General features: G+C 47.0%; 1 protein-coding gene and 1 long non-coding RNA gene across 2 annotated transcripts; one reads left to right on the forward strand and one right to left on the reverse strand.

Annotated features, from left to right (window-relative positions):
• Positions 1 to 69: 69 nt before the first annotated feature.
• Positions 70 to 26,624, reverse strand: LOC100695882 (plakophilin-3). Its single transcript, XM_005447843.4, is given in 14 exon segments — positions 70 to 1,220; positions 5,690 to 5,777; positions 6,028 to 6,223; positions 6,368 to 6,521; positions 6,603 to 6,773; positions 9,432 to 9,596; positions 10,748 to 10,856; positions 12,235 to 12,394; positions 12,477 to 12,681; positions 13,178 to 13,301; positions 14,304 to 14,592; positions 14,595 to 14,922; positions 17,402 to 17,484; positions 26,293 to 26,624. Coding segments are annotated over 14 exon segments (2,307 nt in total). The 5' UTR covers positions 26,486 to 26,624; the 3' UTR covers positions 70 to 1,178.
• LOC112847297 (uncharacterized) lies at positions 1,230 to 3,404 on the forward strand. The gene is made up of 2 exons (XR_003220754.1): positions 1,230 to 3,142; positions 3,228 to 3,404. It is a non-coding gene; the product is annotated as an uncharacterized LOC112847297 (long non-coding RNA).

Consider the following 26,624-nt stretch of genomic DNA (forward strand, 5'->3'; position numbering starts at 1 on the left):
TTGCACTGTGCTCGTTTCAGCAGCAGCTTCTAACGAGGCCGGTCTTATAAGAACCATCCAAACAACTTCTGTTAATGCACAGTATTTATTGACACAGTTTAGAAACATCCATGCATTTGTTCGTTGATGGTTTACAAACCAACGAACCAATCAGCAATCGTTGTTAATCTTCATTTCAGATACAGGAGTTAAAGTATTCACTTCAGTTTTATTAGTTTGCCTTTTATTAACAGTTATTGTTAGAAAATGTTCCTAAACATGAAATCGTCACGTCTACATTTTGACCCTCAGTGCTTCCCTTTCACTGTGACAAACTCAACTCACACCTCTGCTGTGAAAAGCAGAAGTTGCAGAAATCGGTGAGTGAACAGCGCGTGATCCGCTCACAGTGCGTGATCCGCTCACAGTGCGTGATCCGCTCACAGCGCGTGATCCGCTCACAGCTTTCTGACAAAGTCATCCCGACAGCCGCCGCCCACGGAAACAAGTCAGGCTAAACTAAACCGAATCCTCCTTTAACTCACCTGCCAGAACGCACCTGTGAGACATCGTTGGAGTCTGAAGATCTGACCTCTGACCTTTGGATTAAAAAAATAATGAGTGAGCGGTGGCCTGCAGGTCTTCAACGGTGTGTTCACAACAAACGTGGAGTGTGATTACATACAAAGTTCATGCAATGAGGCAAGTTCATGCTGGGCAATACAAATGGGGGCGAATCTGCCTTCACACGGGCCAAAATCCTCCAGCAGGAACTGCAGAGCCGGGCTTCTCCTCCAGCGCCACATGGATGCTGACTGAACCATCAGCATCACAGGGGCGAATGCTCCGGTTTCCACGGTGACTGCAGTCACGCGAGGTGAAACCTTCATGTTTGATGTGAACACACCCTAAAAGGTACACGTGTGCATCAGTATTTACAACGGTAAGTGAACGCATCGTCAAACAAAGCTAAACTCTACGAGCACGTAACGTGAACACGTCCAAGCGCGTGGAGTCGGACTCTGATGTGTTAAAGTCCGTGTCGCTGCCGGAAAACACGCGAGCTTCCCGTCAGACTCTCTGTGGCTGAGCCAACACAAACACACAGCTCCGGGTCGCTATCGCCTTCCTGGAAGTCGGTCGCAGTCACATAACGAGTTCGGTCAACTTCGTCTTGGTCCCGAGGTCAAACGCTGAGCCTAGAAGGATCCGTCTGCGAAGTCTCGTTTGCCGAATCCTTTCTGAAAAAAGACACAAACAGAAACTCACCCAGTGTCCCCACAGAGCGACTCACCATCATCATCATCGTTTGTAATACAAAAAACATCCCAGTTTTACTTGTTTACACGATTTCACTTATTTTACATTTCCAGGCTCAGCATTTTCAGCCCTGCTGGACACCAGCCTGCAGATGTTTGTCTCACACTCTGCTCAGTTTTATTTACACAGCGCCAAATCACAACAACAGCCGCCTCAAGGCGCTTTATATTGTAAGGTAGACCCTACAATAATACATACAGAGAAAACCCAACAATCATGTGACCCCCTATGAGCAAGCACTTTGGCGACAGTGGGAAGGAAAAACTTTTAACAGGAAGAAACCTCCGGCAGAACCAGGCTCAGGGAGGGGCGGGGCCATCGGTTGGGGTGAGCGTCTTCACGTCCACGGATTATCAGCGGGATTCAACTCTCTGCAGGACCCTCAGTGAAGCTCACTTTGGTTTTTGGAGGTCGTTCCTCACCAGGAGCAGCGCATGTTCGGTCGTGTTGGTGGTGATGCTGGTGTTTGGGTCGCAGCCTCGGCCTCCTTTCTTTGAACCTAAGCAGCGTCACCAGCGTCTCCACTCCAAGAGCTCCAGGTTCGTTTCACCTGACCACAGGATGCTCCCAGTCTGCAGGATCTTCCTCAGGCTGTCCTCAGCATACTTCAGTCTGGTTTGAAGGTGTCTGTGTTCCAGTCTCGTGCTTCCTGGTGTGCAGCCTCTGTGCAGGGCTCCAGTGATGACACTACATCGGCTCAGTGAAGTTAGTGTTTAGACTCTCACTGGTTTTCTCTCCAAGTCCCTGAAATCTTTGCTTGCCGTCTCTGCGGGCTTCTTCTGTGAGCACCAACAATCGTTTCTCTCAAGTCTGAACTGATTTCGTTTTTAGCCTGATGTTTTCTCAGTGACAGCTCGAACCCTGCTGAAGTCTTTTATTCTGAAGATGACCCTCAGCTTTAACTGGAGCATTACAGAGTGAAAGCACATCGCTGCACAGCAGTGGTTTGAGCTGTGCTCCAATAAAAGCTCAGTGTTTCAGAGGATAATAGTAATAATAAAACTGACTCTGGTCATTTTTAGAAATCATTCTGTAATTTGTGCTAAAAGAAATGATTTATGTTTTATAAAGAAATGCTGTGATTAAAAGAACAATGTTTGTAGGAGGGTAATAATTTCGTCCTCGTCTGTATTAAAACTCAGTCCTGCTCTGCCCTCTAGTGGGCGACTATGTGCCCACACCTACCCACCCAACACAGCTGATGTCACAACAGAGACAGCATCGCCCACAGTTTACAGCACGAATTCCTCTTTTTAACTGCATACGAGTACAAATACTTCAAGTACTTCAGTGTAGGCTGAGCAGAACACGCGAGTACTACAGGAGCTTTTAGAGGAAATGAAGAATAAGTAGCAGGTCCAGAGTAGAGTACGACTAACACTGAGCCGATCAGGCAGTAAGAAATCATCAAAGATTTGGTTTTAGCAACGATGAGCTGTGAATCGTTAAAGGATGAAGTGTCTGAAGACGCAGCTCAGTGGAATTACAGCCTGTGCTTCACTCAGGATCCACGGGCAGCAACAGGCCGTCGCTCCACTGCTGCACCGCCATGTAGGACAGGTTCCTGCGTCCTACACAGAGAGACGCCCACATGAAGCCTCGCTGTGTGATGGTGAAATGACCCTCGGACCTCGCAGACCTACAAACGTCAGCCCACAGCAGCTTCAGCCCACAGCAGCTTCAGCCCACAGCAGCACTATTATAAGCGATGTGGAGAGGAGCAGCTTCTGAAGGCTCTGTGATCCATCAGGAATTCTGAGCGTTGTCCTGATGTGGACATCGGCTCCAGCAGCTGCAGGAATGCCACGCAGCCGTGCACGGTGTACTTAGGAAGTACTGGAAGGTGAGCATGTGAAGGGGAGAGCAGATTTTCTGTCATTATAAACTAAAGAGTCTGTGTGTGTCACTGAACTTTAGCTGTGCTCCAGGTTCCTCTGCAGCCTTCTCCTGGTTGCCTGCTGCAGGCTCAGAAGAATGAAGGAGCCCATCTATCTGCCAGCCTTCCTCAGGCGCTCGGAGCCGTTTCCACAGCACAGCACCATAAACTGAGAGAAGTTGCACAATAAACGGAGCCTCGGCTATAAAAGCTGGGCCGTCACACTCGGCGTTACCTAACAAAGCTGTTTGTCGACAGTTTGACTGCAGAGAAAAAGTTTCACCATCTGTAAACCAGAAATATTCAGCCTGTCATTTTGTTTCTGCACAGTTGTGTTCCAGATGTGTTATCTGCACAACTGGGTTTGTGTGAAAGTGCAGGGAGATAAAGGTCTGGGTTTGTTTGTGCTGTGGGTGGGCGGATTTACGGGAGGAGGACCGCCAAGCTCACCTCAGCAGAGACACAGAGGCAAACCCAAAATGTCTGAGCCAGATTCCCCACATTCCTGCTGCAGCTCAGCGGACACGAGGAAAGGATTCTCACAGCAGGAGGGGGTTGGGGGGTCTGCTAATGCCACCACAGAAGGAGGGAAGGCTACAAACAGGCTCTAATTTGGCTTTTCATCATCATCATCATCATCATCATGTGGTTTTCTGGGGCAAAGTGAGCCCCTGCCAGCCGAATCAGTTTTATTTCATTTTTAGTGGTTTTAAACCCACGTGCACGAGGACAGAGGACAGCGCGAGCAGCTACAACCTTAAAGCTGCTCGAACGAGTCTTTCCCTGGTACGAACCCTCGGGGACTGTTCTGGTTTAAACGCTGAACCCCGATCGGCCCTCGTCACATTCATCGTAGTAACGACGTCCCTGACTCGATCCTTCGACTCTGCTGTTTAAGACTTTTTCACATGCACAGAAAGACAAACGTAGAGCCGCAGAGATGAAGTTTAGCAAGTCTCCAGTCTGACTGCTGGTTGCCTCAGAGAAAATATTTGCTTTTGCAGAACTTCCAGATAAGCACGTCCACAGAGTAATGAGGGCCAGGCTCGGGTGCAGAACAGAGGAGGGAGGCAGCGAGGAAGAGGAGTTACGAGAAGTGGAGGTCAAGTGAGATAAAAAGCAGATGCAGCCAGATGCAGACGAGAAAACCATCTGGTGGAAACAAACGGAGCACAATGACAGCCCACGCCCACAGCTTCTCCCCAGCTCAGGCTGCAGGAAATAAAATCTGGCTTGAACAGCAGGACGGGTTCAGGCTCTTTGACTTAAACATAGCTGCAACCAAAAATGTTACAAAGGCTCCCAAAGTGACCACAAGCACGCCACCCTCTGTCTTCACCTCGACGTTTGAGTTTGAGGATGAAGTCGCAGAGAGAGAAATCTGGTGAATGTGGTGGTGGTTTGTTTTTGGCACAGCGACTCGCTGTTTGTGCCAAAGCGAGTCCCGCTGCAGCGTCCTCACAGACACACACATGATCCTGATGCGTTATCGTCACACTTGTAAACGGTGCGCGCTTGATGTCTCTGCATAATCGCTCAATCATCCAGGTAAGGAAATCCCAACAGGTTGATTCTGTTCATCTGGATGTTTGCAGTGGGAGAAACGTTTGGTCATCATCAGCTGACTGCAGGTTTCCAACCTTATAAACAGGACATTTACACAATGACTGAAACTATAGGCTGTGAGGTCAGTTCATGATCATTAACATGTAAATTGACCACTGATCAATGTCCATGAGTCCCATTCACAGAGAGCTGGGGAATGGCTGCAATCACAGCATTGTAAGATGGTGACAGATGTTGACATTCAGAGATGGTCTTTCCCTTTTCATGTAAATGGCCTCCTTGACTCCGCGCTCAAACCAGCGTTCCTCCCTGTCCAGGATGTGTACATCCTCATCACTGAGTCCTGATACTCCTGACACATAAGGGCTCACTAAAGGTTTTCAGGCAGCAGTTGTCCTTCTTCTCTCCTGGATCTCCTGCAGCCGTCTTTGGGAGGCTTCAGGCTGTTGATCAACAGCCTCTGGTTGCTGATCAATGGTGAGGACTGTTTGTCAGCCTGGCTACAGTGCTGAAGAGAAACCTGGGGTTGTTCTTATGTTCTTCAATCAGTGATGAATAGTAAGATGTTCTGGCTTTGCGGAGGGCTTTCTTATAAAGCAGCAAACTATTTCTCCAGGCTAAATGATGATCCTCTAAATTTGTGACACGCCATTTCCTCTCCAGCTTACGAGTTATCTGCTTTAGGCTACGTGTTTGAGAATTATACCACGGAGTCAGGTACTTCTGATTTGTCACAGGAGCTACAGTCATACGCAGTGAGGAGGTCAAATGATTAACAAGATAAGATGATAACAGTGGGTGACTTATATCCTTAAACTCAGTTGCAGCACTTTCAGAAAAACATCTACTGTGACGAAATCTACTCCCTGCTGCTGGAAATAATTAGCGTGTGAATCAACAGAGAGCGTGTTCTGGATGAAGCATGTGAAGATTACACATGAAACTCACCAGTCTGTAGTCTCTGTGCAGCTTCTTGTACTGGAACATGTTGCAGAGGACGGTCGAGGCTGCTCGGGCAGCTTTTTGACTCCCGGAGCTAAAAGTGAAGGACAGCAGAGAGTGAGAGAGGACAGGAGGACTAATGAGGCGGAAATACCAGAGCAGCAGGGACGAGTTTCATCACAAACATGACCCGCAAGGTTATAACAGACATGTGAAGTCCTAAACAGGAAACAAAGGTCGCAGAGGGGTCACAGCTTTGTTTCAGCAGAAACATGAAAATACGAAGTCTGAAGAGAAACGGCGGCAGAGCCAGCGGCAGCGACCATCAGCGCGACTACACGTACCTGCTGTCGTGGGACGTCTTGATGCCCACAAGTTTGGGGATGCCGTTGAAGTGACAGACGTCGCGGGCTGCTGAGGAGCTGCAGGTGACCAGGTGGTTGAGGGCTCCGCAGAGGTTGACCACCACGTCGCTGGATGGCGTTTTCTGCAGGCCGTCTGCAGGCAGCTTGGACACCAGAAGCCCCACCATGTTCTTAGCTGCCACGACACAGAAGAAGGACTTGAATAAGAAAGACCCTGGAGCGGACCTGGACCTTGGGATCCAGAGGTGGAACTGGAAAAAGGTGGAAGCACTGAAAACCCTTGAAAGCAGAGCTGCACCTGTCCCAGCAGGGCGCTTACCCATGTGCTGTTTGTCGTTGGCGTGTCGGGTCAGATTCCTCAGCAGGCCGCTCAGAGGCCTGAGCTCCGTGTCGCTGTTGGTGTCCAGCAGGTCCAGGAGGACGGGAAGCATCCGCTCCTTCTCTATAATCACCATGCACAGCACGGACGCCCACTAACAGAGAGGAGCAGAGGTCACGTGAGCCTGCAGAGACCGCACCGTGCATTAAAACTGACGTTCGGGACGAGGCGTTACCCTGGCATCTCCCACGGTGATGTTCTGCAGGGCTCCGATGGCGGCCTCGCGGCTGCAGGAACTGTAGTCGCTGTTCTGCAGGATGAGCTTGTAGAGCCCCACAACCTTCGGGTGCCACAGCCACTCGGACCCTTTAGGCTGAGAGAGGGTGGGCAGGTTCTGGTGATGCTGCTGTGGATGAAGAGAGAAATCACCTGAAACTGTTAGACTGGAGATAAAGCGTCCGAGAGAGAGGCCCACAGGAGGCAGCTCGAGGCGGAGCTTCCACAGGAAACTAGAGAACACAAAGTCTAAGGTCAAATGTGGGGAGACTCCTAATCCCAGAGGAATGTTCAGAGTATCCCACCTGAAAAACATTCCTCACAGCTCCACCGGGACTCTTCACCCAGACTCACTCAGAGAAAAGTCTCAACAGACATGAAGCAAGAATTTTGGGGAAAAAGCAGCAAAAACATATAAAACAAAAAGTTTATTTATTCAAATAATTCATCATTGAGGAAAATCTGCTGAGTGTAAACTCAACGCAAAACTAAACCAAACCAAGCTAAACCAAAAAAAAAGCTAAACTAAACTAAACTAAACTAAACCAAGCTAAACCAAACCAAGCTAAACCAAAAAAAAACCTAAACTAAACTAAACCAAGCTAAACTAAACCAAGCTAAACCAAACAAAGCTAAACTAAACTAAACCAAAAAAAGCTAAGCTAAACCAAACCAAGCTAAACCAAGCCACGCTAAACTAAACTAAACTAAACCAAACCAAGCTAAACTAAACTAAACAGAGCTAAACCAAAAAAAGCTGAGCTAAACCAAGCTAAACCAACCCAAGCTAAACTAAACCAAACCAAACCAAGCTAAACTAAACTAAACTAAACTAAACCAAGCGAAACTAAACCAAGCTAAACCAAACCAAGCTAAACCAAAAAAAAGCTAAGCTAAACTAAACGAAGCTAAACCAAACCAAGCTAAACTAAACCAAACCAAGCTAAACTAAACCAAGCTAAACCAAAAAAAGCTAAGCTAAACCAAACCAACTTAAGCTATACTAAACTAAACCAAGCTAAACCAAACCAAGCTAAACCAAAAAAAGCTAAGCTAAACCAAACCAAGCCAAACTAAACCAAGCTAAGCCAAACCAAGCTAAACTAAACTAAACCAAACTAAACTAAACTAAACCAAGCTAAACTAAACTAAACCAAACCAAGCTAAACTATACTAAACCAAGCTAAACCAAACCAAACTAAAACTAAACCAAGCTAAACCAAAAAAAGGTAAGCTAAACCAAACCAAGCTAAACTAAACCAAGCTAAACTAAACTAAACCAAGCTAAACCAAACTAAACCAAGCTAAACTAAACCAAACTAAACTAAACTAAACTAAACGAAGCTAAGCTAAACCAAGCTAAACTAAACTAAACTAAACCAAGCTAAACCAAAAAAAGCTAAGCTAAACCAAACCAAGCTAAACCAAACCCAACCAAGCAAAACCAAGCTAAATTAAACTAAACCAAACCAAGCTAAACTAAACTAAGCTAAACTAAACTAAACCAAACTAAACCAAGCTAAACCAAACCCAACCAAGCTAAACTAAACTAAACCAAGCTAAACCAAACAAAGCTAAACTAAACTAAACCAAACTAAACCAAACCAAGCTAAACCAAACCCAACCAAGCTAAACTAAACTAAACCAAGCTAAACCAAACAAAGCTAAACTAAACTAAACTAAACTAAACTAAAACTAAACCAAGCTAAACCAAACTAAAGTAAGCTAAACCAAACCAAGCTAAACCAAAAAAAAGCTAAACTAAACTAAACGAAGCTAAACTAAACGAAGCTAAACCAAACCAAGCTAAACTAAACCAAACCAAGCCAAGCTAAACCAAACCAAGCTAAGCTATACTAAACTAAACCAAGCTAAACCAAACCAAGCTAAACAAAAAAAAGCTAAGCTAAACCAAACCAAGCCAAACTAAACCAAGCTAAGCCAAACCAAGCTAAAATAAACTAAACCAAACTAAAATAAACTAAACCAAGCTAAACCAAACTAAACTAAATCAAACCAAACCAAACCAAGCTAAACTAAACTAAACCAAGCTAAACCAAAAAAAGGTAAGCTAAACCAAAAAAAGGTAAGCTAAACCAAACCAAGCTAAACCAAGCTAAACTAAACTAAACCAAACCAAGCTAAACAAAAAAAAAAGGTAAGCTAAACCAAACCAAGCTAAACCAAGCTAAGCCAAACCAAGCTAAACTAAACTAAACCAAACTAAAATAAACTAAACCAAGCTAAACCAAACTAAACTAAACCAAACCAAACCAAGCTAAACTAAACCAAGCTAAACTAAACTAAACTAAACCAAGCTAAATTAAACTAAACCAAACCAAGCTAAGCTAAACCAAACCAAGCTAAACTAAACTAAACAAAGCTAAATTAAACTAAACCAAACCAAGCTAAGCTAAACCAAACCAAGCTAAACCAAGCTAAACTAAACTAAACAAAGCTAAGTTAAACCAAACCAAAGTTGAGTCATTCAATACAAAGAAAGATTGTTATGAATTTATCTTTCAGTGGTTTTTACAGGCGGTCGTGTGATTAAACTGCTTACGTCTGTCTGCTGCTTAGTTTTCCAGTTTGAGGGATTTCAGGAGTTTTCACATTTAAGATTTTAAATGAACACATTACTATGAAATCTAGCGGACCATAACTACTCTAGCATGCAGAAGCAGAAGGTCTTTGGAGGTGATGGAGGGGGTGGAGGTGATGGGGATCCAGACAAGCACAGAGCACCACACGGGTGGATAACACCAGCACCCTCTCCTCCTGCTCGTACCTCCACGTTCTTCTTGCTGTGCAGAGTGAAGCAGCCGATGGTCTCGATCTCTCTGTTGGCAGAAGCTCTCGATGGGCCTTCGAGGCGGAGCTGGACTGAGGGGGGAAGCTCCGAGTACAGCTGATAGGACAGATTTCTCATCACGCACAGGGAGTTCTCCAAACCCTGAACACGCAGACAGGAAATAAAAGATCGATATCAGTTAAAAGCGACCGAAACAAACGGGCTCAAAGCAGCGAGTCTTAGTCTCGGTGCCGACTCTGATGAGCGTCAGACACTAAAAGCACATTACAGTGAAGATCTGCATCCACGCAGAAAGAAGTCTGAACCCTTTTCACACGATACCCAAACCACTGCACCGTTATTAACATGGAGAGTCGGCCACCATCGAAAACCGGGAATGACTGAGGACTCTGTCGCCCCCATCCTTTAAGCTCTCACATCACGATTCCTGCCCGCTCTGACCCGAGGACAGATAAAATCAATGTTTATTAACCAGCTGTTTTCTTTCTCCCAGCCTTCTTTATGATGCACTGCTGCAGTTTCACATTATTGACATGAAACACGACTTTTTAATAACAGCACAGAGATTATTTCAGAGAAATAACTGAGCAGACCTGGAATACGGGCCACACTAAAAATAGAACAAAGACATACAGGAAATGTCTTCAGTTTGAAGCTTTATTCATTTAGTGACACATTCCAGCACAAGCCCCCCGAGGAGACTTTGGGAAATCCGTTGAGTGGGACGGCGGTGAGTCAGCGACTTCCTGACAAACACAAACACTGAAACCGGTCCAGACTGCACCAGACCCACTCGTCACTGTGCACCACTTCATCCATGTTGAGAAGAGTTCACTTTAAAGAAAACCTGCTAAAGAAACTAAGAGCTGAGACTAAAGTATCAACCCGATACTAACGCAGCAGCAAACACGATGAAGACGAGCAGATGATCTGGAAGATCGGCCAAAGTGAACTCTGGTTTTGGTTTCTGTCGACCAGGTCTCAGATCTGCGGGATCACTCCTCGTTTATACAAGTTTAGAAGTAAAGCCTCCACAGTCATACAGACTGATGCTGAAACTGTGACATGAGGCAGTGATGAATCAGAGCGACCGCTCTCAAATGTGCGTTCACTTTCTCTTTGTCACGTCACTCTTTACACTCCGAGGTTAACCTCAGTGAGACCTGAGCCGGTTACTGTTCTGCTGTAAAATGACAAACGTTGTCTCGGCGTCTGTGGTTTGTGCTCACGGCTCCAGACGCCTGCGCTGCGGTGCCCTCAGACATCATTATCCACTCGCCTCTGTGGCTCACCTTCTCGTCGGCCTGTTCTTCCTGCTGGATGTAGGTCACCAGAGAGTCCACGAGGCCGGGCATTTCTCTCATCTTCTGCCTCGTTCTCTCGTTCACGGAGCTCAGGTTCCTGTCGGAGCAACACAGACGGAGACATTCAACCCGACCAAATCCTTCACTTACATCAAACAGCTGCTGCTCTGTGAGACTGCATTATGTGACGTTACTTTATTTAAACATCCATTCAATTAATGTTTTATTCCTGGAAATGATGCGTCAGAGCCTAATTGAGGTTAAAATCCTTCTAGGAGCCAGTCTCACTGTCATTAAACAGCTCTGGGCAGTTATTTTGAAGCATTATCTAAATTTACTTTAATTTCCATGTGCACAAAACTGTCCAGTCTGAGTGAAACCTCTGAAACGTTTGCAGACTTTGTACTAAAAGGATGAAGGAAGCAGCTTTCTCCCTCCAGTGAAACTTCTTCCACCTTCTTTGCTGTTGCTGATCTCTTCACTCTGAGTGAAAGAGCGTCTCTCGGTCCACGCCTGGACGACATTATACTGACCGAGTGCTTTCCTGAGTCACACTGAGGCTGTGCTCACTCTGCATGCTGAGACGGCCCAAATCCTGGCATGCCTGAGCTCTGCAGCAGGGTTTGTGGTTATTAAGGTAAAACCAGGTCAAAGCCTGTGTGTCAGAGTTATGAAGGTGGTTCACATCTTATATCAGAGCAGATTATGTTCCAGATGAGAGATCACCCCACGCTAAACCTTTTATTATTGACCCATCAGTTCCTGGAAAAGCCTCTGAATTTTTTCTCTGATGAGCCCAAAAAATTCAAAGATTCTATTTTACTCCAAGTTTAAAGCAATTTTATTGCCTTAACATATGATCCTAAAACAGGGCCTTGTAGTCACTGACCTTGTGTAAAATTTGAAACTAAGACTACTTATTGGTTTAAATTATGTTGTTTTTTATGTTATTCAGTCTTTACAAGCTATCAGACACCGAGTACAATAACCTCAGTTTGATCTGAATTAAGAAGCAGAAAGTTAGCGGCCATCCAGGTCTTTATGTCTTTAAGACATTCCTGCAGTTTAACTAATTGGTGTGTGTTACCTGGCTTCATGGATAGATAGAGCTGCGTGTCATCTGCATAGCAGTGAAAATTTATGCTATGTCTTCTAATGATGCTGCCTAAGGGAAGCATGTATAATGTAAATAGAATTGGTCCTAGCACTGAACCCTGTGGAACACCATAATTAACCTCAGTGTGTGAAGAGGACTCTCCATTTACATGTACACATTGGAGTCTATTAGATAGATATGATACAAACCTGTAATACCTGTGTACTGATTTATCAAGCTGATAATCAGCTGATGATGGTAGATTAAGAGAAGCCAGAGAAATAAAAGATATCCTGGACATGTTGAGCTTCTTTTCTATTCTCCATCAGATGATTTAGTTTTTTAAACCTGATGGCACAGAGCAGCCCATCACTGGTACCTGAGGCAGCCGGTGGTGCTGTTAAAGATGTCTCTCTCTGATGGACTTAGCGGGATGCTCCTGCACAGAGGAATCAGAACTTTCTGTGTCAGCACAGGTAACGCCTCCCGGGACAGCTTCTCCTTCAGGTTATCTCTGGAGGACAGATTCCACAGGACGCCTGCGGACGGCCACAGTGAGCTTGTAAGACGGGTTCACATCGCTAACATCTCACACTGGTCCAGAGAGCAGAGGGTTCCCACCTGTGATGGTCTTTCGCAGCTCCTCGTCAGGTTCGTTCAGGAGGCTAACGAGAGGTGTCAGCCCGCCGGCGTCGATGAGAGCCACCTTGTTCTCGGCGCTCTCGTAGATGAGGTTCCTCGTGGCGGCAGTAGCGTAACGCTTCACTTCCTGGTTGTCGCTGGAGAAAAGTTGCACCAGAGCTGGAACACCTTGCAGAACTCGGACCTGAGAAAGAGAGTGAGAGTCACCAACCACCTTCACCTCACCACGTTCTCTTCCTCTTACCCCCGCAAACACGGGGAGAACACCCAAACGCCACAGGGAAAGGCCCCGCCTGCATGGTGGAGTCAAACTCACTGTTGTTGTGAGGTAACAGTGCTAACCGTCATGCCACCATGCTGCCCTTTATGTGTCTTTATGCTTTTGTTTCCATTCATTTGGAACGAGAAAGCTGATGAAGAGTTCCTTTAAGCTGCTTCCTGCAGATCGTCCATCACAGACACGCTGACGTCACCGTTTATCTGCCTGTCGCAGCTTCTTTGTCTCTTTGTTGTGTCTGTGTGTGTTTCTGTGTGTGTTTCTGTGTGTTTCAGTGTCATGCCATTTTCTGTAGTCACTTCCTGTTTTATTTCAGTAATTCATTTGTTTCCCCGCCCTGTGACCGCTTGCTCCACGCTAACTGTTTCCATGTGTTCCCAAACAGCCTCCTGTCAGCACGTACCTGGTTTTTGGCGTCCCTGCTGTGGTAGCACTGATGCTGAATGAACGCAGCTCCAACAACCTGCAAGTGAGCGTCTGACTCGGACAGATACTTGACAGCCGTGGGCATGTCCAGATTTTGCATCCTGTACACACACACACACACAGACACACACACACACACACACACACTTGCATTAAAAGGGTTCCTACCAGCGGTGCAGCTCAGCCTGCATCAACTGAATAATCCAATACTGCTCTCTTTATTCTTTTTTCTGCTTCATCACAATTTTTACTGATTTGTTTTTTATAAGATCAAATAAAGATTCTCTACACTCGCAGTCTTTGGGCATTGGACAGTGAAATTTATGATTGCTGAAAGATTTTCAGATATTGATGTCAAACCCCTCCCACGCCCCGGGTGACCCGTACGTGACTCTAATGAAGCTCAATGATCCCGCCCACTTTAACACTTTGCTGCAGCAAGTCAGGAAGCAGTATGCGCCTCATGTTATTTCCAGGTTACCCCCTCGGCGTAACAGCAGCTAGCTACGCTCAGCCAATCAAAATTCACCTTGCACATGATTGGTTGTTTCTATGACGACGGTGTATTGCCCTGACCACATATGAAGTGATCGTCACGTGTCCTCTGAGGCTGATGGTCGGTCACGAGTAGTAGTAGGGCTGGGCTCTGGTTGCCTAGGTAACCCTTTAATTACTGCCCCTCACATGTGAATCAGTTGTGTCCTGTGCTCCTATTGGTAGTCACCTCTATTAACCTTAACTCTGGCCCCGCCCACTTAATATCTCTAAAGCTGCGTACATACTGGCAGCGATTCGCTCACACTGACGGCTGGTGGCTCTGGTTGCCTAGTAACCCTCTAAGGTATGTACTACCAGGTCATCTGTCAGTCATGGTATTCTTTACTCGATCGTCGCACACTTAAAAATTGAGAGAGGTTCATCTCGAGTCCGCGCACTTCCTGTCGCCCGCAGTGTCACAGAATGCCGTTCACCTACTGCGGTCTCTGGTCGCCACTTCCTGTGTGTAGTTTAATGGTTATTTGCCCGTCTGTTTCGTTTAAGTGAGCTAAAGATAAATCTGATGAAAGCTAAGCTAACTAGCTAAATAAATGAAGGTGTCTCACTCTCCCAGCGGGTCGTTGCTGTGGATCGACGCTCCATCGAAGACGTCCACTCCTTTCCCGACACTCCTCAGGCTGCGCAGCGAGGCGGCACGGTGCATGGTCCCGGAGCTCCTGGACACGTGTTGCTGCTGTTGTTGCTGCTGGTGGTGCCACTGTGTTCCCCAGGCGTCCCCCCCAGTGGGGATGCCCCTGCCGTTCCCCACCCAGCCCTCCTGGCCTAGGCTGGAGCTCTGCTGCTGCTGCTGGTAGTGCTGCTGTCTGTTGGTGATGCGGCTGATGGTGCGGTGGGAGGGCCTTTATAGGTGTACTGCTGTGGAAGCTCCTCCTCCTGCCAGTAGCCTTTCTCCTGGGCCAGAATACCACTGAGGCTGCGCCTCAGGGTACCTGGTGGAGGCGCAGGGAGAGTAAGCGAAGGGTTCTCCAGACGGCCGGAGGAAGTGACCGGAAGTGCCTCGTGCTCGCCCTGGGTCAGCGACTTAGAGCGTCTGCTTCTGCTGTACACCTGGGAGGTCTGAGAGCTGCTGTGGACCACGGCCCCACCTTTGTGGGTCAGCCGGGAAGTGGTGTCCACAGCAGAGCGAGACGAGAACCCCGAGGCAGGAAGAGGCACAGTGGGCACCTGGAGACAGGAGGTGTGGGGAGAAAGAAAGGTTAGAGGACGAACTGCTTTCTTAGAGTCTCAGTCAGATCAATAATTTGTTAAAGGTTCACTGAATCCCAAAATGAAAAGTGTTCAGTGAGATTTGTTCCCGGTTGGTTTTGGACTCTGCCCGGTCCTTCCGCTTCACTTCTCTTCATTTGATGGACTGAATTTCTCAGCACAGTCTGGAGGAGGAGCAAAGATCATGGCTGCTTGTTGTGGACGATGTCCTCCTGTTGGCAATGGAGCTGATTGCAGCTCGCTGAGAGCTGTGAGGTCTGAGGCCTTGTTCTCAGTCAGAAAAGGGCAGAGTTCCTTCTCTGGAGTTCAGAGGAGCCTCAAGTTTAAGTATCTCAGGGTCTTACTGCCGGGGGAGGCGTGAGAGGAAGGCGTGATTGATTGGCGTGACACCAAAGCTGTTGATTTACTGGTTGATCTACATTCCTACCCCCACCTATGACCACGAGCTGTGAGTGGGACTGAAAGAATGTGACTGAGGATGCGAGCAGCTTCCTCTGAAGGATGTCTGTGCTCTTCCTTAGAGATAAGGTGAAGATCTCGGTCGTTCAGGAGGAACTCGGAGCAGAGCCGCTCGTCCAGATATAAAGGAACCAGCTGATGTGCTTCAGGATGGGACCTGGATGCTTTTCAGGTGCGTCCAACTAGGAGGAGACTCTGAGCAGACGTAGGACAGGCTGGAGGAGGTGGCCTGGAGATGGAGCGAGTTTGGCTGTAGAGATGTGTGACAGTGTGCAACACAGCTAAAAGGAATGTGTCGCATTTAATAATAATACAAATGTCTCGTTCCAGAAATCCAAACTCTGCCGCGAGCAGCTTAAAGTCGGAACTATTTTCGTTCCCCAGAGTCGTATCAATGTGCAGACGAAGGCGTACTGCTACCTGCGAAGGTTCGTGCTCATAACAGGATGTAAACATTAACAGCATCCTCCCTCAGGTGAGCTGGAAGGTTAGCCAGCGGCGCGCTCGTTTTGGCCGCTGGTTTTAGAAAGTTGACTGAAAAATTGTTCCTTCATAAAACTGCTCACAGCAACCAAGGTTTGTGCAGATATCACTGCCGCCACTGCACGCCAGAGCGAGGGAGTGAAACGGAGCTGTACTGGGGCTCGGGCGCAGGGAGGAGCATTTTACGGCTCTTCCTCTCCTTCATTATAATCTACAGGAAACGCCGTGCAGCCTCTGTATTGTTAAGCTGCAGAGGTAAAGCAGCGGGTCGATGTCCTGTTTGTGTTTTTCTTTTCTTTACATTGTTCTGAACTCTGACAGACACACAGAGGAAACGCTCCAACACAATGGCTGCTCGGTGTGAGCGCCTTGCTCTCAGGCACACGTAGGTCGAGTAACAAACACTTCTTCTGTCGCACATTTAGGGGAAAACGATACAGGGCAGATGTAACCCGCTGCTTTTTTATGAAGGTGAGTGAATGATAAATCATTTCTTCAGAACGTTTCTCTTCACTGTTTCATGAGTTCTCAGCCAACAATAACAGGACAGCTCCTCCGAGTCCCGCCCCCGTGAACTTTGAAAGGTCGCCTGAGCCGCTGGTGACGTCCTGCAGAACAATGCTCTTTGCTTCTGTTGGAGTTCAGAGGGAGAAACGCCGCGGGGCACTGCTGTGGGCGGGGTTGATGAAGATGTTTGGACCTCTTCCTCACTTGTTACTCATGAACAATAAAAAGGATCCGAGCTGAATTTGAACGAAATCAGCATGAAAAGATCAAACAGAAATCATCGTCAGTCTCATCTTTACGCTGCTTTGTGCCTGACGTGGTCAGCCACCGACCTCCTTTTACAGTCTTTTTTCTCACTTTTGTTTTCACCCTCTGCTCCTGTTTCGCCACTAAAAGTTACTCAGCGATGCAAAAGATGGCGGCTTTGGCTAAAATACACACTGCACACCTGTGGTCCTGTTTTTAAATAATAATGGGCGAGGACCGACAGCACCGTCTCATTAACACTGAGCGTCACGCTCCAAACGACAGCTTGTGTATAACTGAGAATTATTTCAAATCCCAGGAATGAGGAGAAGCCCGGCACAGCTCGCCAGCTCAGCTGAAGCTTTGTGCTGGTTCAGGATTCCTAAAAGATCAAATTTAGTCAAATGTAATAATAACAAAAACATTTTATTATTATTATTTTCCTCTGAGCACGAGGCTCATTTCCTCATAGACTTCTATCCAATCGGACGTCTTTTCAAAGTCGCCCCCTGCTGGATGTTACAGAAATGTCAGCTTGAGGGAGCTTTCCTTTACTCGTACATCCCCACCCACCCCCACCCACCCACATGTCACAAAGAGGAAAACATCATCTTTTATATTTATTTATACATTTAAATTCTAATTATTGAGTTCCTTTCTGTGTCGCAGTGAAGCTGCTCCCACCACAGTGACTCACGCTGTGTGTTTAAAGCTCTTCGTCGTGTGTGTGGCGTGTACTCACAGCCATGACGCGGCTCGGCGTGTTTATCATGGATCTGGAGCTGAAACCGTGAGCGTGGCCGTAGCTCTTCATCTCAGGAGGGTCTGCACGGAGAGAAGGAAGACAGTCACACTCATTACAACTTCACGTTCTCGCCATCAGTCTAACCTTCACACACAAGCACCAGCCACTTTATTAGGAACACATGTGCATCTGCTCATCCAATCAGCCAATCAAGTGGCAGTGCATAATATCAGGTGCAGGTTACCGAGCACCAATCACAGTCAGAGGAACCGCCTCTGTGACCAGTTCAGTCCAGAGCTCATGAAACGCTGGAGAGGCTGAGAAGAATAACAGACAAAGACGTGTTAGAAAGAGGAGAGCCAGGAGGCGCTCAGGCCACAAATACACTCAGTGTGTCGTCATTTAACAAGAGGAAGAAGCACCGCGCACCGGGAATGTCCCCGACTCGGGCCAAAGGTGGACCAGCGTCGCCACTGAATACTCCGTCCAACAAACACACTGCACGCCTTCAACAGAAGCTTCAGCCGCCGCCACACGAGACCCGAGCAAAGCCCATTTATCCTAACACGTGATGCAAGCTGCTGGACGCAGTGAGAAAGCGAACAGAAAAACATCACACACCATCGAGCCGAGCAGGAAGGAGGGAGGAAATGCTGCTGGGCGGGCCGCGGGGCATGCAAGCATCAACACGTCAGAGATGAGGGAACGACGGTCACGCACGGCGTACAAACGGGTCTCAAACCAGACCAGATCAAACCAGAAAGCATCGACCTGCAGGTCAGTGAAGGTCGTCTGTACCCGACACACACACGACGCCTGCAAAGACCGAAAGTTTTTATGGGTTTGTGTAAATGTCATAAATGATGACACAGCAACAGACACATGAAACTGAGGTGGGCTCATACACCTGCAGAAGATCATCTTCTAAGCAAAATGATGAAAATAACTCAAACTTCCAACCAACACCATAAACCGACCAGCTGAGACTTCAGGATTAAAGCTTCTTAATCCCAAAATGAATCTTATTCACTTTTTGGCAGCAGCAGCACAGCCTGAACTGGGACTCACTTTAATTCTGTTATTTTTGAGTTGAAAGTACAAATTCCTGCAAAATAAACCTTTCTGCAGATTAAATGTAGTTTAGTTATTTCATAAAGCTAACAAACAGAAAGATATGACATCGTATGTGTGGTGACTGCGGCTCAGCAGGTGGAGGATCGATTCCCCCACAGACTGCATGTCCAAGATGCTGAAGCCTGAGTTGCGCTCGATGCATCCATGCGTGAATGCGTGTGATTGGCTGAAAAAGGCTTGCAATTAAAAAAGTGCTTTGAGTGTTCAGAGTAGAAAAACACTCCATCGGTACCAGAAACACCATGAAAACGAGGAGCTGGGGTGGAGGTGGGTTACAAAGCAGCTTGCAGAATGCAGCAACTGTATGGAGGCAAAAGCAGCGTCAATAATTTATACTGTGAGAGGTTTGAGCCATCAGCTGATTGGCTGCAATCTGCAGGCTTCTTGAGCTGATGACAGAAATAAAAACGTGGTGCACTTTGGATTTATGCTACAACTCAAATTACAAACTCAAACTGAAGATGAATTTCCTGAATAAAAACAGGCAAAACTAAGAGAAAATCAGGCCTTGCTGTTGTGTTGGTTTGAAGGTGTGCTGCAGCCGTCACCCCGTAACGTTCACACAGTGAGAAATACCAGCCTCACTGTGGAAGAGCAGCAGCCCGACCAACAGTCTAAAATAGGCTGTGATAACATGCTGTGAAGAGCAGATTGGAGAGGAATGTTCCACACAGGAGGTGGTCTATGAGCTTACACAGGGACCTTTACTTTCATTTTCTTTGGGCTGCACTGCGTGAAGGTCGTGTGCGTTTTACCCCAAACCGTCCGGATCGCTGCATTCCACGTCGCTCAGACTGAATCTGGCAACACGTTCACCTGTTAGAGACACAGCTGTGCCTCCAGTTTCCAGCAGAACATTGCTGACTAAGCAGCACAGTGATAATGGGAAACATGACATCAGTGCTCAGAGCTTTCTCACAGCCTGAGTAAAGCTGCTCTGCACGTTTCTAATGAGCGTGCTCGACATTTAGTGGACTGTGAAGCATCTGAATCAGGATTCAGATCCGGATGATCGATACGTCAGAAAAGGCCGGAGATCAGGAGAATCGAGGACCAACCCTCGACGCGGGCTCAACACTGCTATCTTTGTGTACAGTCTATTTACCACCGAATGCTGCTTGTGTGTGAACCTGCTTTTTTGGAAGTCTTCACCTGATGTTTGTGGACACCAGGACTGACCACATTTCAATAAGAGCTCATTCTTGGACGGTCACATGATGTCATTAAAATGCTCCAAAAAGCTCCAACAGCAAAAACACGGCGCAGCGGTCCAGCTCAGGTGAAGCTAGCAGCTACAGCCGCCTGTGTCACCATCCACCTGTCAGTCATACAGCGGGTCATCTGTGAGTCTAAACATGAGTCCATGCCCTCTGTTTAAATCTAGATTATAATCAGAGGTCCAGTTCTCTCCCCCATGTCTGCTGTCCTTCACGAACGCAGGGTTCATGTTTTTCCATATTCACCACCTCTGACATCACAGATGTCCACATGGAAACTGAAGCGGGATCACCTCCGACTTACTTTTCTCGCTAACATTGAAGGATCACATCCTTCTTTTCTTTAAGAGCAGCGGGAATGTTTCCAAGCAGATCCAGAGGTGGATTTGCTGAAACCTGCTGCTGCACTAACACTTCAACACGCTGCACAACGCTTGAATTTGAACCTTGTGGTGAAATTCCCACCCTGTAGATCTGTAGAGGACTCAACTCTTTATACCTGTTGCATGTTTAAATTATGGAAGGCAGACTCGTAAAAAATTCAAGGTTCAAGCTTAAGAACGGAGTTTGGATAAAGAGGACGTGACTCGGTTGGGATTTCTTCCCAGTTATGCACAAAGGACTCACTGATCTGTAAATATCTGCTGAATGCTTTATTTGATATGTCGCACTGAGCTTCCAGTGAATCAGATGCTTTAAATCTCAAATTCTCAAACAGGTCAGAGACTCTAACAACACCAGCTCCTTGCCAAAGTGTAAGGTTTGTCCTGCTCCCTGCAGTAAGAGCTCTGGGTCATGTGTCAGTGTTATTATAGGACAGAGAGGGCGAGTAGAACTGAATATTGAATATAACACAAGTTTTTCTCCAAGCCCGCAAACATAAAGTCATGTGGCTCCTCGCTGTCGAAGGGCTCAGACCCCCGTGCTGATGCAGTTAATCCAAAATGCTGCAGCAAGAGTCCTGACAGGGACTAGAAAGAGAGAGCAGATTTCTCCTGTTTTGGCTTCCCTTCATTGGCTTCCTGTTAAATCCAGAATTCAAAATCCTGCTCCTCACATACAAGGTCTTAAATAATCAGGCCCCATCTTATCTTAATGACCTTGTAGTACCATATCACCCTATTAGAGCACTTCGCTCTCACACTGCAGGCCTACTTGCTGTTCCTAGAGTATTTAAAAGTAGAATGGGAGGCAGAGCCTTCAGTTTTCAGGCCCCTCTTCTGTGGAACCAGCTTCCAGTTTGGATTCGGGAGACAGACACTATCTCTACTTTCAAGATTAGGCTTCAAACTTTCCTTTTTGCTAAAGCATATAGTTAGGGCTGGACCAGGTGACCCTGAATCCTCCCTTAGTTATGCTGCAATAGACGTAGGCTGCCGGGGATTCCCATGATGCATTGAGTTTTTCCTTTCAGTCACCTTTCTCACTCACTATGTGTTAATAGACCTCTCTGCATCGAATCATATCTGTTATTAATCTCTGTCTCTCTTCCACAGCATGTCTTTATCCTGTCTTCCTTCTCTCACCCCAACCAATCACAGCAGATGGCCCCGCCCCTCCCTGAGCCTGGTTCTGCTGGAGGTTTCTTCCTGTTAAAAGGGAGTTTTTCCTTCCCACTGTCGCCAAAGTGCTTGCTCATAGGGGGTCATATGATTGTTGGGTTTTTCTCTGTATGTATTATTGTAGGGTCTACCTTACAGTATAAAGTGCCTTGAGGCGACTGTTGCTGTGATTTGGCGCTGTGTAAATAAAACTGAATTTCTTTTAAACAAAGCAGGAAGTTTTAACACAATTTTTCCAAACATCCACTTTTATTTTGGATACTTTCATTATTTTACTTTTGCACACAGACACAAAATAATGAGCGCTCCCATTCTTCTTTAGTGAATCTCTCAGCCAGTCGGGGTTTTGTGCTCGAGGTCATTCTGGCTCGCTGTGGTCTTTTAAATGTTCCTTCTTTATTCCCGAGTCCTTCCACCTTGATGGAATTCCCAGTTCCAGACACACTGAAGCGTCCCCACAGCACAATACTGCCACCACCATGCTTCACTGTGGGGACGCCCGTCTCTGTGGACAAAGAGCAGCTTCATTTCATCTGACCAAAGGAGGCTTCAGCTGCAGAATCTGCAGAGACACACCTCTCGCTCGTTTTTAGGGGACTAAAAATATTGACTTTGGTCATTTTTGTTTATCCTGAAATGATTTTACTATCGTGTACAAACTGAAATAACTGATATTTACAGTGAGGAAAATTCCTCCCTTTAAAAAAGCACTTGGGAGAATTTAGACAAAACTTTGAATTTCATTGGTGGGCTAATAATTGTTTCCTCATCTGTGGCCTTTGCAGCATTAGCTTTAGCTTCCTTTTTCTTGTTTCCTCTTCCTGATCAACCCAGGGTGTGCAACAAATATGCTGAGTGAGGTTAATTACACCGAAGGGTTTTTCCCAGAGTTTGAAGCTTGTTGATGAATCTTGGTTCGAGAGTGGCTGCAGGGAGAAGCGAGAGAACCATCAGTCCAGCCTCCAGTTTGATCTTTGTGCAGAAGGAAACTGAAGCAAAGCAAACACACCTCAATATCTGAAGAACACAGAGGACTTTCCAGCACAGACCCCTGACCTGAACCCCACAGAGCTTTTCTCCGAAACAAAAACAGAGGCTCTGTGAACGCCGTCAGATCACGTCGGGGTCAGGTGAGAAAGAGGCGATGAATCGCACATTAGTGCGCTCGCGCTGGTCGTGTACGAGGCCCGCTGTGTTCACATGCTCTGGAAGCAGTGCTCAAAATACCAACGGAGCAGGGAGGGGCTCCGTCATCAGTGGCTCCTCCTGAAAAACAAGCTCTTCACTCAATATTAAGCACTTGAGCCCCGTAAGCTCGGACCAGGTGCAGCTACTTCATTGTTGATATTAAATACGAGCAGTTTCACCTCTATGGCTCTGTCGGGCATTTTACTAATAATTCCATGCAGACAACATCCTGACTCCTCTGTGGGTCAGACCGAGGGCCTCTTTCATCAGCCAAGAGACGGAGCAGCCGTCAGGAGGGGGGGGGTGTCTCCTTCCTCTCCCAGACGTTCTTTGTGAAAACAGATGTGGATCATCACAGCTCCCCTCCTCACCGACTGCTTATGTCCAAACAGAGACCACCTCTCTTCTTCTTTCTGCATTATTAACGTTCTGGGGTCGAACGTCCATGTTTAACATTTTATCCGGTCGGGAATTTGTGATGTCACACTGCACTTTTCCGTAAAGAGGGAAAAAAACAGGAAATGGTGGAAATAACACCCACACGGCTTCACACAAATTCACATCTGTGTGAACAATAAACAGACAGCTGCCCTGATGTCGCCTGTGTTTGGCTCACAGTGCAAATTACAGCCGCTTAGCATTTAGCTTTGTTTTCATCGTGCAGGGTTGCTGCTGTATTTGACCACAACACACCATCGAGCTTCTTCTTCTTCTCGTTTTTACCCGAACCAAAGCAGAGAGTCAAAAACGAAAAACATCCAACTTGACAGACGCGAGCTTCGCCCACCTCCACCCCTGTGAACACCCAGCCAGCATCTAAGACTGGTGTTACAGCAGAGCATCGGTTTCCCATCACGGCTGGTGTTTCTTTCTTAGAAAGATGCACAAAACTTCTGACTTCATGTTAAACTTTCCTTTGTTCACTGCAAACTGTCAGATTAGCTTCAATCTGTCTGCGCAGGTTTGACTAAATCCTGAAAGTTCCTGAGAAAAACTGTCAAAGAAGAAATGTTCAATTTCCTAAAAGCCAGCTGGATCCCGTCTTTCATTAGTCCCTCTGTGCATCCTAAACATCACTTCTGTCCCACTTTTAAACTCCAGTTGTGACATTTTCTGCTGATGACCCTGATAAGAAGGTCGAGTCTGTTAAAGCTCTGCGCTCTCTTCTAACACACAGCACAGCTCGTTCATACAAACATGCAGCTCATCGTTTCTGGATACAAAGTGAAAGCTGAGCTCGTGCTGTGACTCAGATCTCAGACGAACTCAGTAAAACTGGCTTATGTGAACATCTGGACCTCCCCCGGGTCCAGTGCTGGAATAAAGCTCCAGCAGACACACGGAGGAGACGATTAGAGGCTGAAGGAGCCGCTTCACTGATTGGCACAAAGATTCCAACACGTCGGGAAGAGCTCAGAGATGCAGGAGGAGACATGATTTCTAAAGAAACGCCACTGCCTCTGCTGGGTTTGGATCCAGAACGACACCGTTAGAAGCAAAAGTCACTGATTTGTTGGGAAATGAGCTCACAGTCCAGATGTTTCACACTGGATTAAACAAACCTGCCAAACCTTCAACTCGAAAGAAGAACATGAACATTCACCATGTTTATTTGCATCATACGGAGGGTACGGCTTAACTATAGTTTGTTGCTGACAGAGATTTATTTATTTGGGGGGGGGGGGGGTATTAATACTTGTGGGGTCTGGGGTTAGTTATATTAATATTATCGTGCTCATCAATATAAGCTGCGGTGTAACTGAAAGTGGGCGGGTACTGACTCAGAGTACTGCTCCACTACAGGCCACATTCAGACTCGGTGCTCTGTGGCTGAGTTTTGTGTCTGCTGGTATCGGGGGTTCAGCACCTCACCCAGATACAGCGTACGGACCGGGCTATCAAACCACGACCTTCTGATTAGCAGATCACCCGCTCTACTTCCTGAGCCACAGCTGCCCCAAAGGCAGATTTCTGCCTCCGTTTCTTTGAACACGTGCAGATACTGTGGTGGGGAAACGATCCTTCCACACTGAACGAGCTTCTGGTGTCTCAGCTTTTGCAGAATGATGATCTACAGCCCAAAGTATTTAGACAGTCACACCTTCTTTAGGGCTGAAGCTTTAGTGCTGCCATGTTTTATATGCTTGATATTCACTTCTTGGTAGCGATGACGATAAGCACTGTGTGCGCCATATGCTCTGTACTGATGTAACAAAGGGAAGGAGTTGGAAGAGTTTAAAGAGAGCTGAGAGGAGTTTCAGGCTCTGTACAAACATTTCACAGCCTCGCTCAGGAGGTCCAAACTGTCCATCACATCATCAACTAACCTTTCATTTCACCGCACACTTCTCTCAGAGAAACTACACATGACGGTTGTTTCACCAGGCTCCGCCCAGAGGTCGAGTGCCAGGGTGGCATCAGCCCACCTTGAGACATGATTTACCCCCAAAGCTACTGGATTAGAGCCCTGGAGGATTTGAGCACAGAGCCAGTGGTAATTTATTCCCACAGATCAGATAATGGAGGAAATCCCACAATCACAGGTGTGGAGCGATCAGCTGGACGCCGTGACGTACACTGACCTCTGACCTGGACAACAACTGGAGCTCTCTCTGACGTTTCAGCACGTCTCCTTGCAAAGACAGAGGGCAACAAAGATGTGAGACGTGGACTGGCAGCTGATGAGAAACACGCTCCAGGTGATTTGTAAGGTGAAGCAGCGGTACGAGGATGAGTGTGAGGCTGACTCAGAGTATGTTGAGCTTCTGATGGTGAAACGGGAAGAATGAGATTTATCCCCCACGGAGGATAAAGCACCCCTGTGGGGGGAATTCACCTCAAACTCAAAGTATGGAAGTCAAGACCTGTCCACTTCATGCAAATACGGTACTAATATATGGTAATGTCTTATTGTACATACAGCATCGGCACATGCATCACTAAAACCAGCTGTAACGTTAAAGCGACTGCCCATAAATAATGAAGGATAAACCCACAGAGATAAATGTGTGTAACAAGAAACGAGTTCTTTGGTATCAGTCTGATAATCACTCTCAGGGGGAAGTCATTATCTTTGAACTCAAACCACATTTTCCTTCCTTAAGTTTGGAAAAGTTCAAAATAAAAGTAAGAACAAAAGTGAGCAGAGTGAGACTCACATGATAGTTAAAGCCTGACAATCATCATGACTCTGATGAGGGAGGTTACTGTGAAGCTAACAACAACTATTTTCCAGTGAGTGCACATTTTTAACCCCTTAGCACCAAGCGTGTCATAGCTCAGACATCAGATTCCCCCAGAAGAACCTGACTAAAGGGTTAATGATCCGTTTACTGTTAGTCAGCAGCTGATCACTACATCCCTGTTTTTATTTCGTTGCATTCGTTTAAGTAACGGACGGGACCGTGGACAGAAGGACGTGAAGCATTACATCTGTGGCTTGTTGTGCTGCGATCGTTGTTTCAGTGTCTGTGCTGTGTATTAATATCAATAACAGACAGACTTTAAATGACTCTCTGTGTGAACACATGCTGGAATATTGTGTTTATTATCATCACCTCTGCTTTCATACTCGCTGCTCTTTTTAAAACTAAAGCCAACTGCGGGGCCCCCTGTGGCCCCAGTAAAAAGAAATCCTGGAAACGCCCCTGATCGCTACTTTCGGTGGGGGGAAACAGATACTCCACCGTCCACTGTGGACTTTACTGAGACTTTATTTTCCCCTCGGCCCCACCTGAGGCTCTCCCGCCCGTTACTCTCCTCCTCTGCGCTCATTTCAAGCTCTCACCTGTTGATCCTTCCAGCCTGCTCAGGGAGGACGACTTCCTCTCAGCCAGCCGCATCCGGACCTGCTCCCGGACCCTCCGAGCTTTCGCCACCGGGTCCGGAGACGGGCCGTCCGAGGGGACCACGTAGGCGGTGCAGGAGGAGTTGGGCTGCAGGGCGGACAGAAAGCAGCCCTCCGGGATCCCGACATTCATCCTGACGCTTCACCGGGCGAACAAAGAAAAAAGGCTCCAGGCAAACTCCGGCGAACAGCGGACCGTCCGGTGCGCAGCGCAGCTACGAGTGTTCGCCAAGAAACGGCGCTCCGTCAGCCCTGCCTCTGTGGGCGGGGCC

The sequence above is a fragment of the Oreochromis niloticus genome, linkage group LG1 (assembly GCF_001858045.2).
Source record: "Oreochromis niloticus isolate F11D_XX linkage group LG1, O_niloticus_UMD_NMBU, whole genome shotgun sequence".
Taxonomy (NCBI): Eukaryota; Metazoa; Chordata; class Actinopteri; order Cichliformes; family Cichlidae; genus Oreochromis; species Oreochromis niloticus.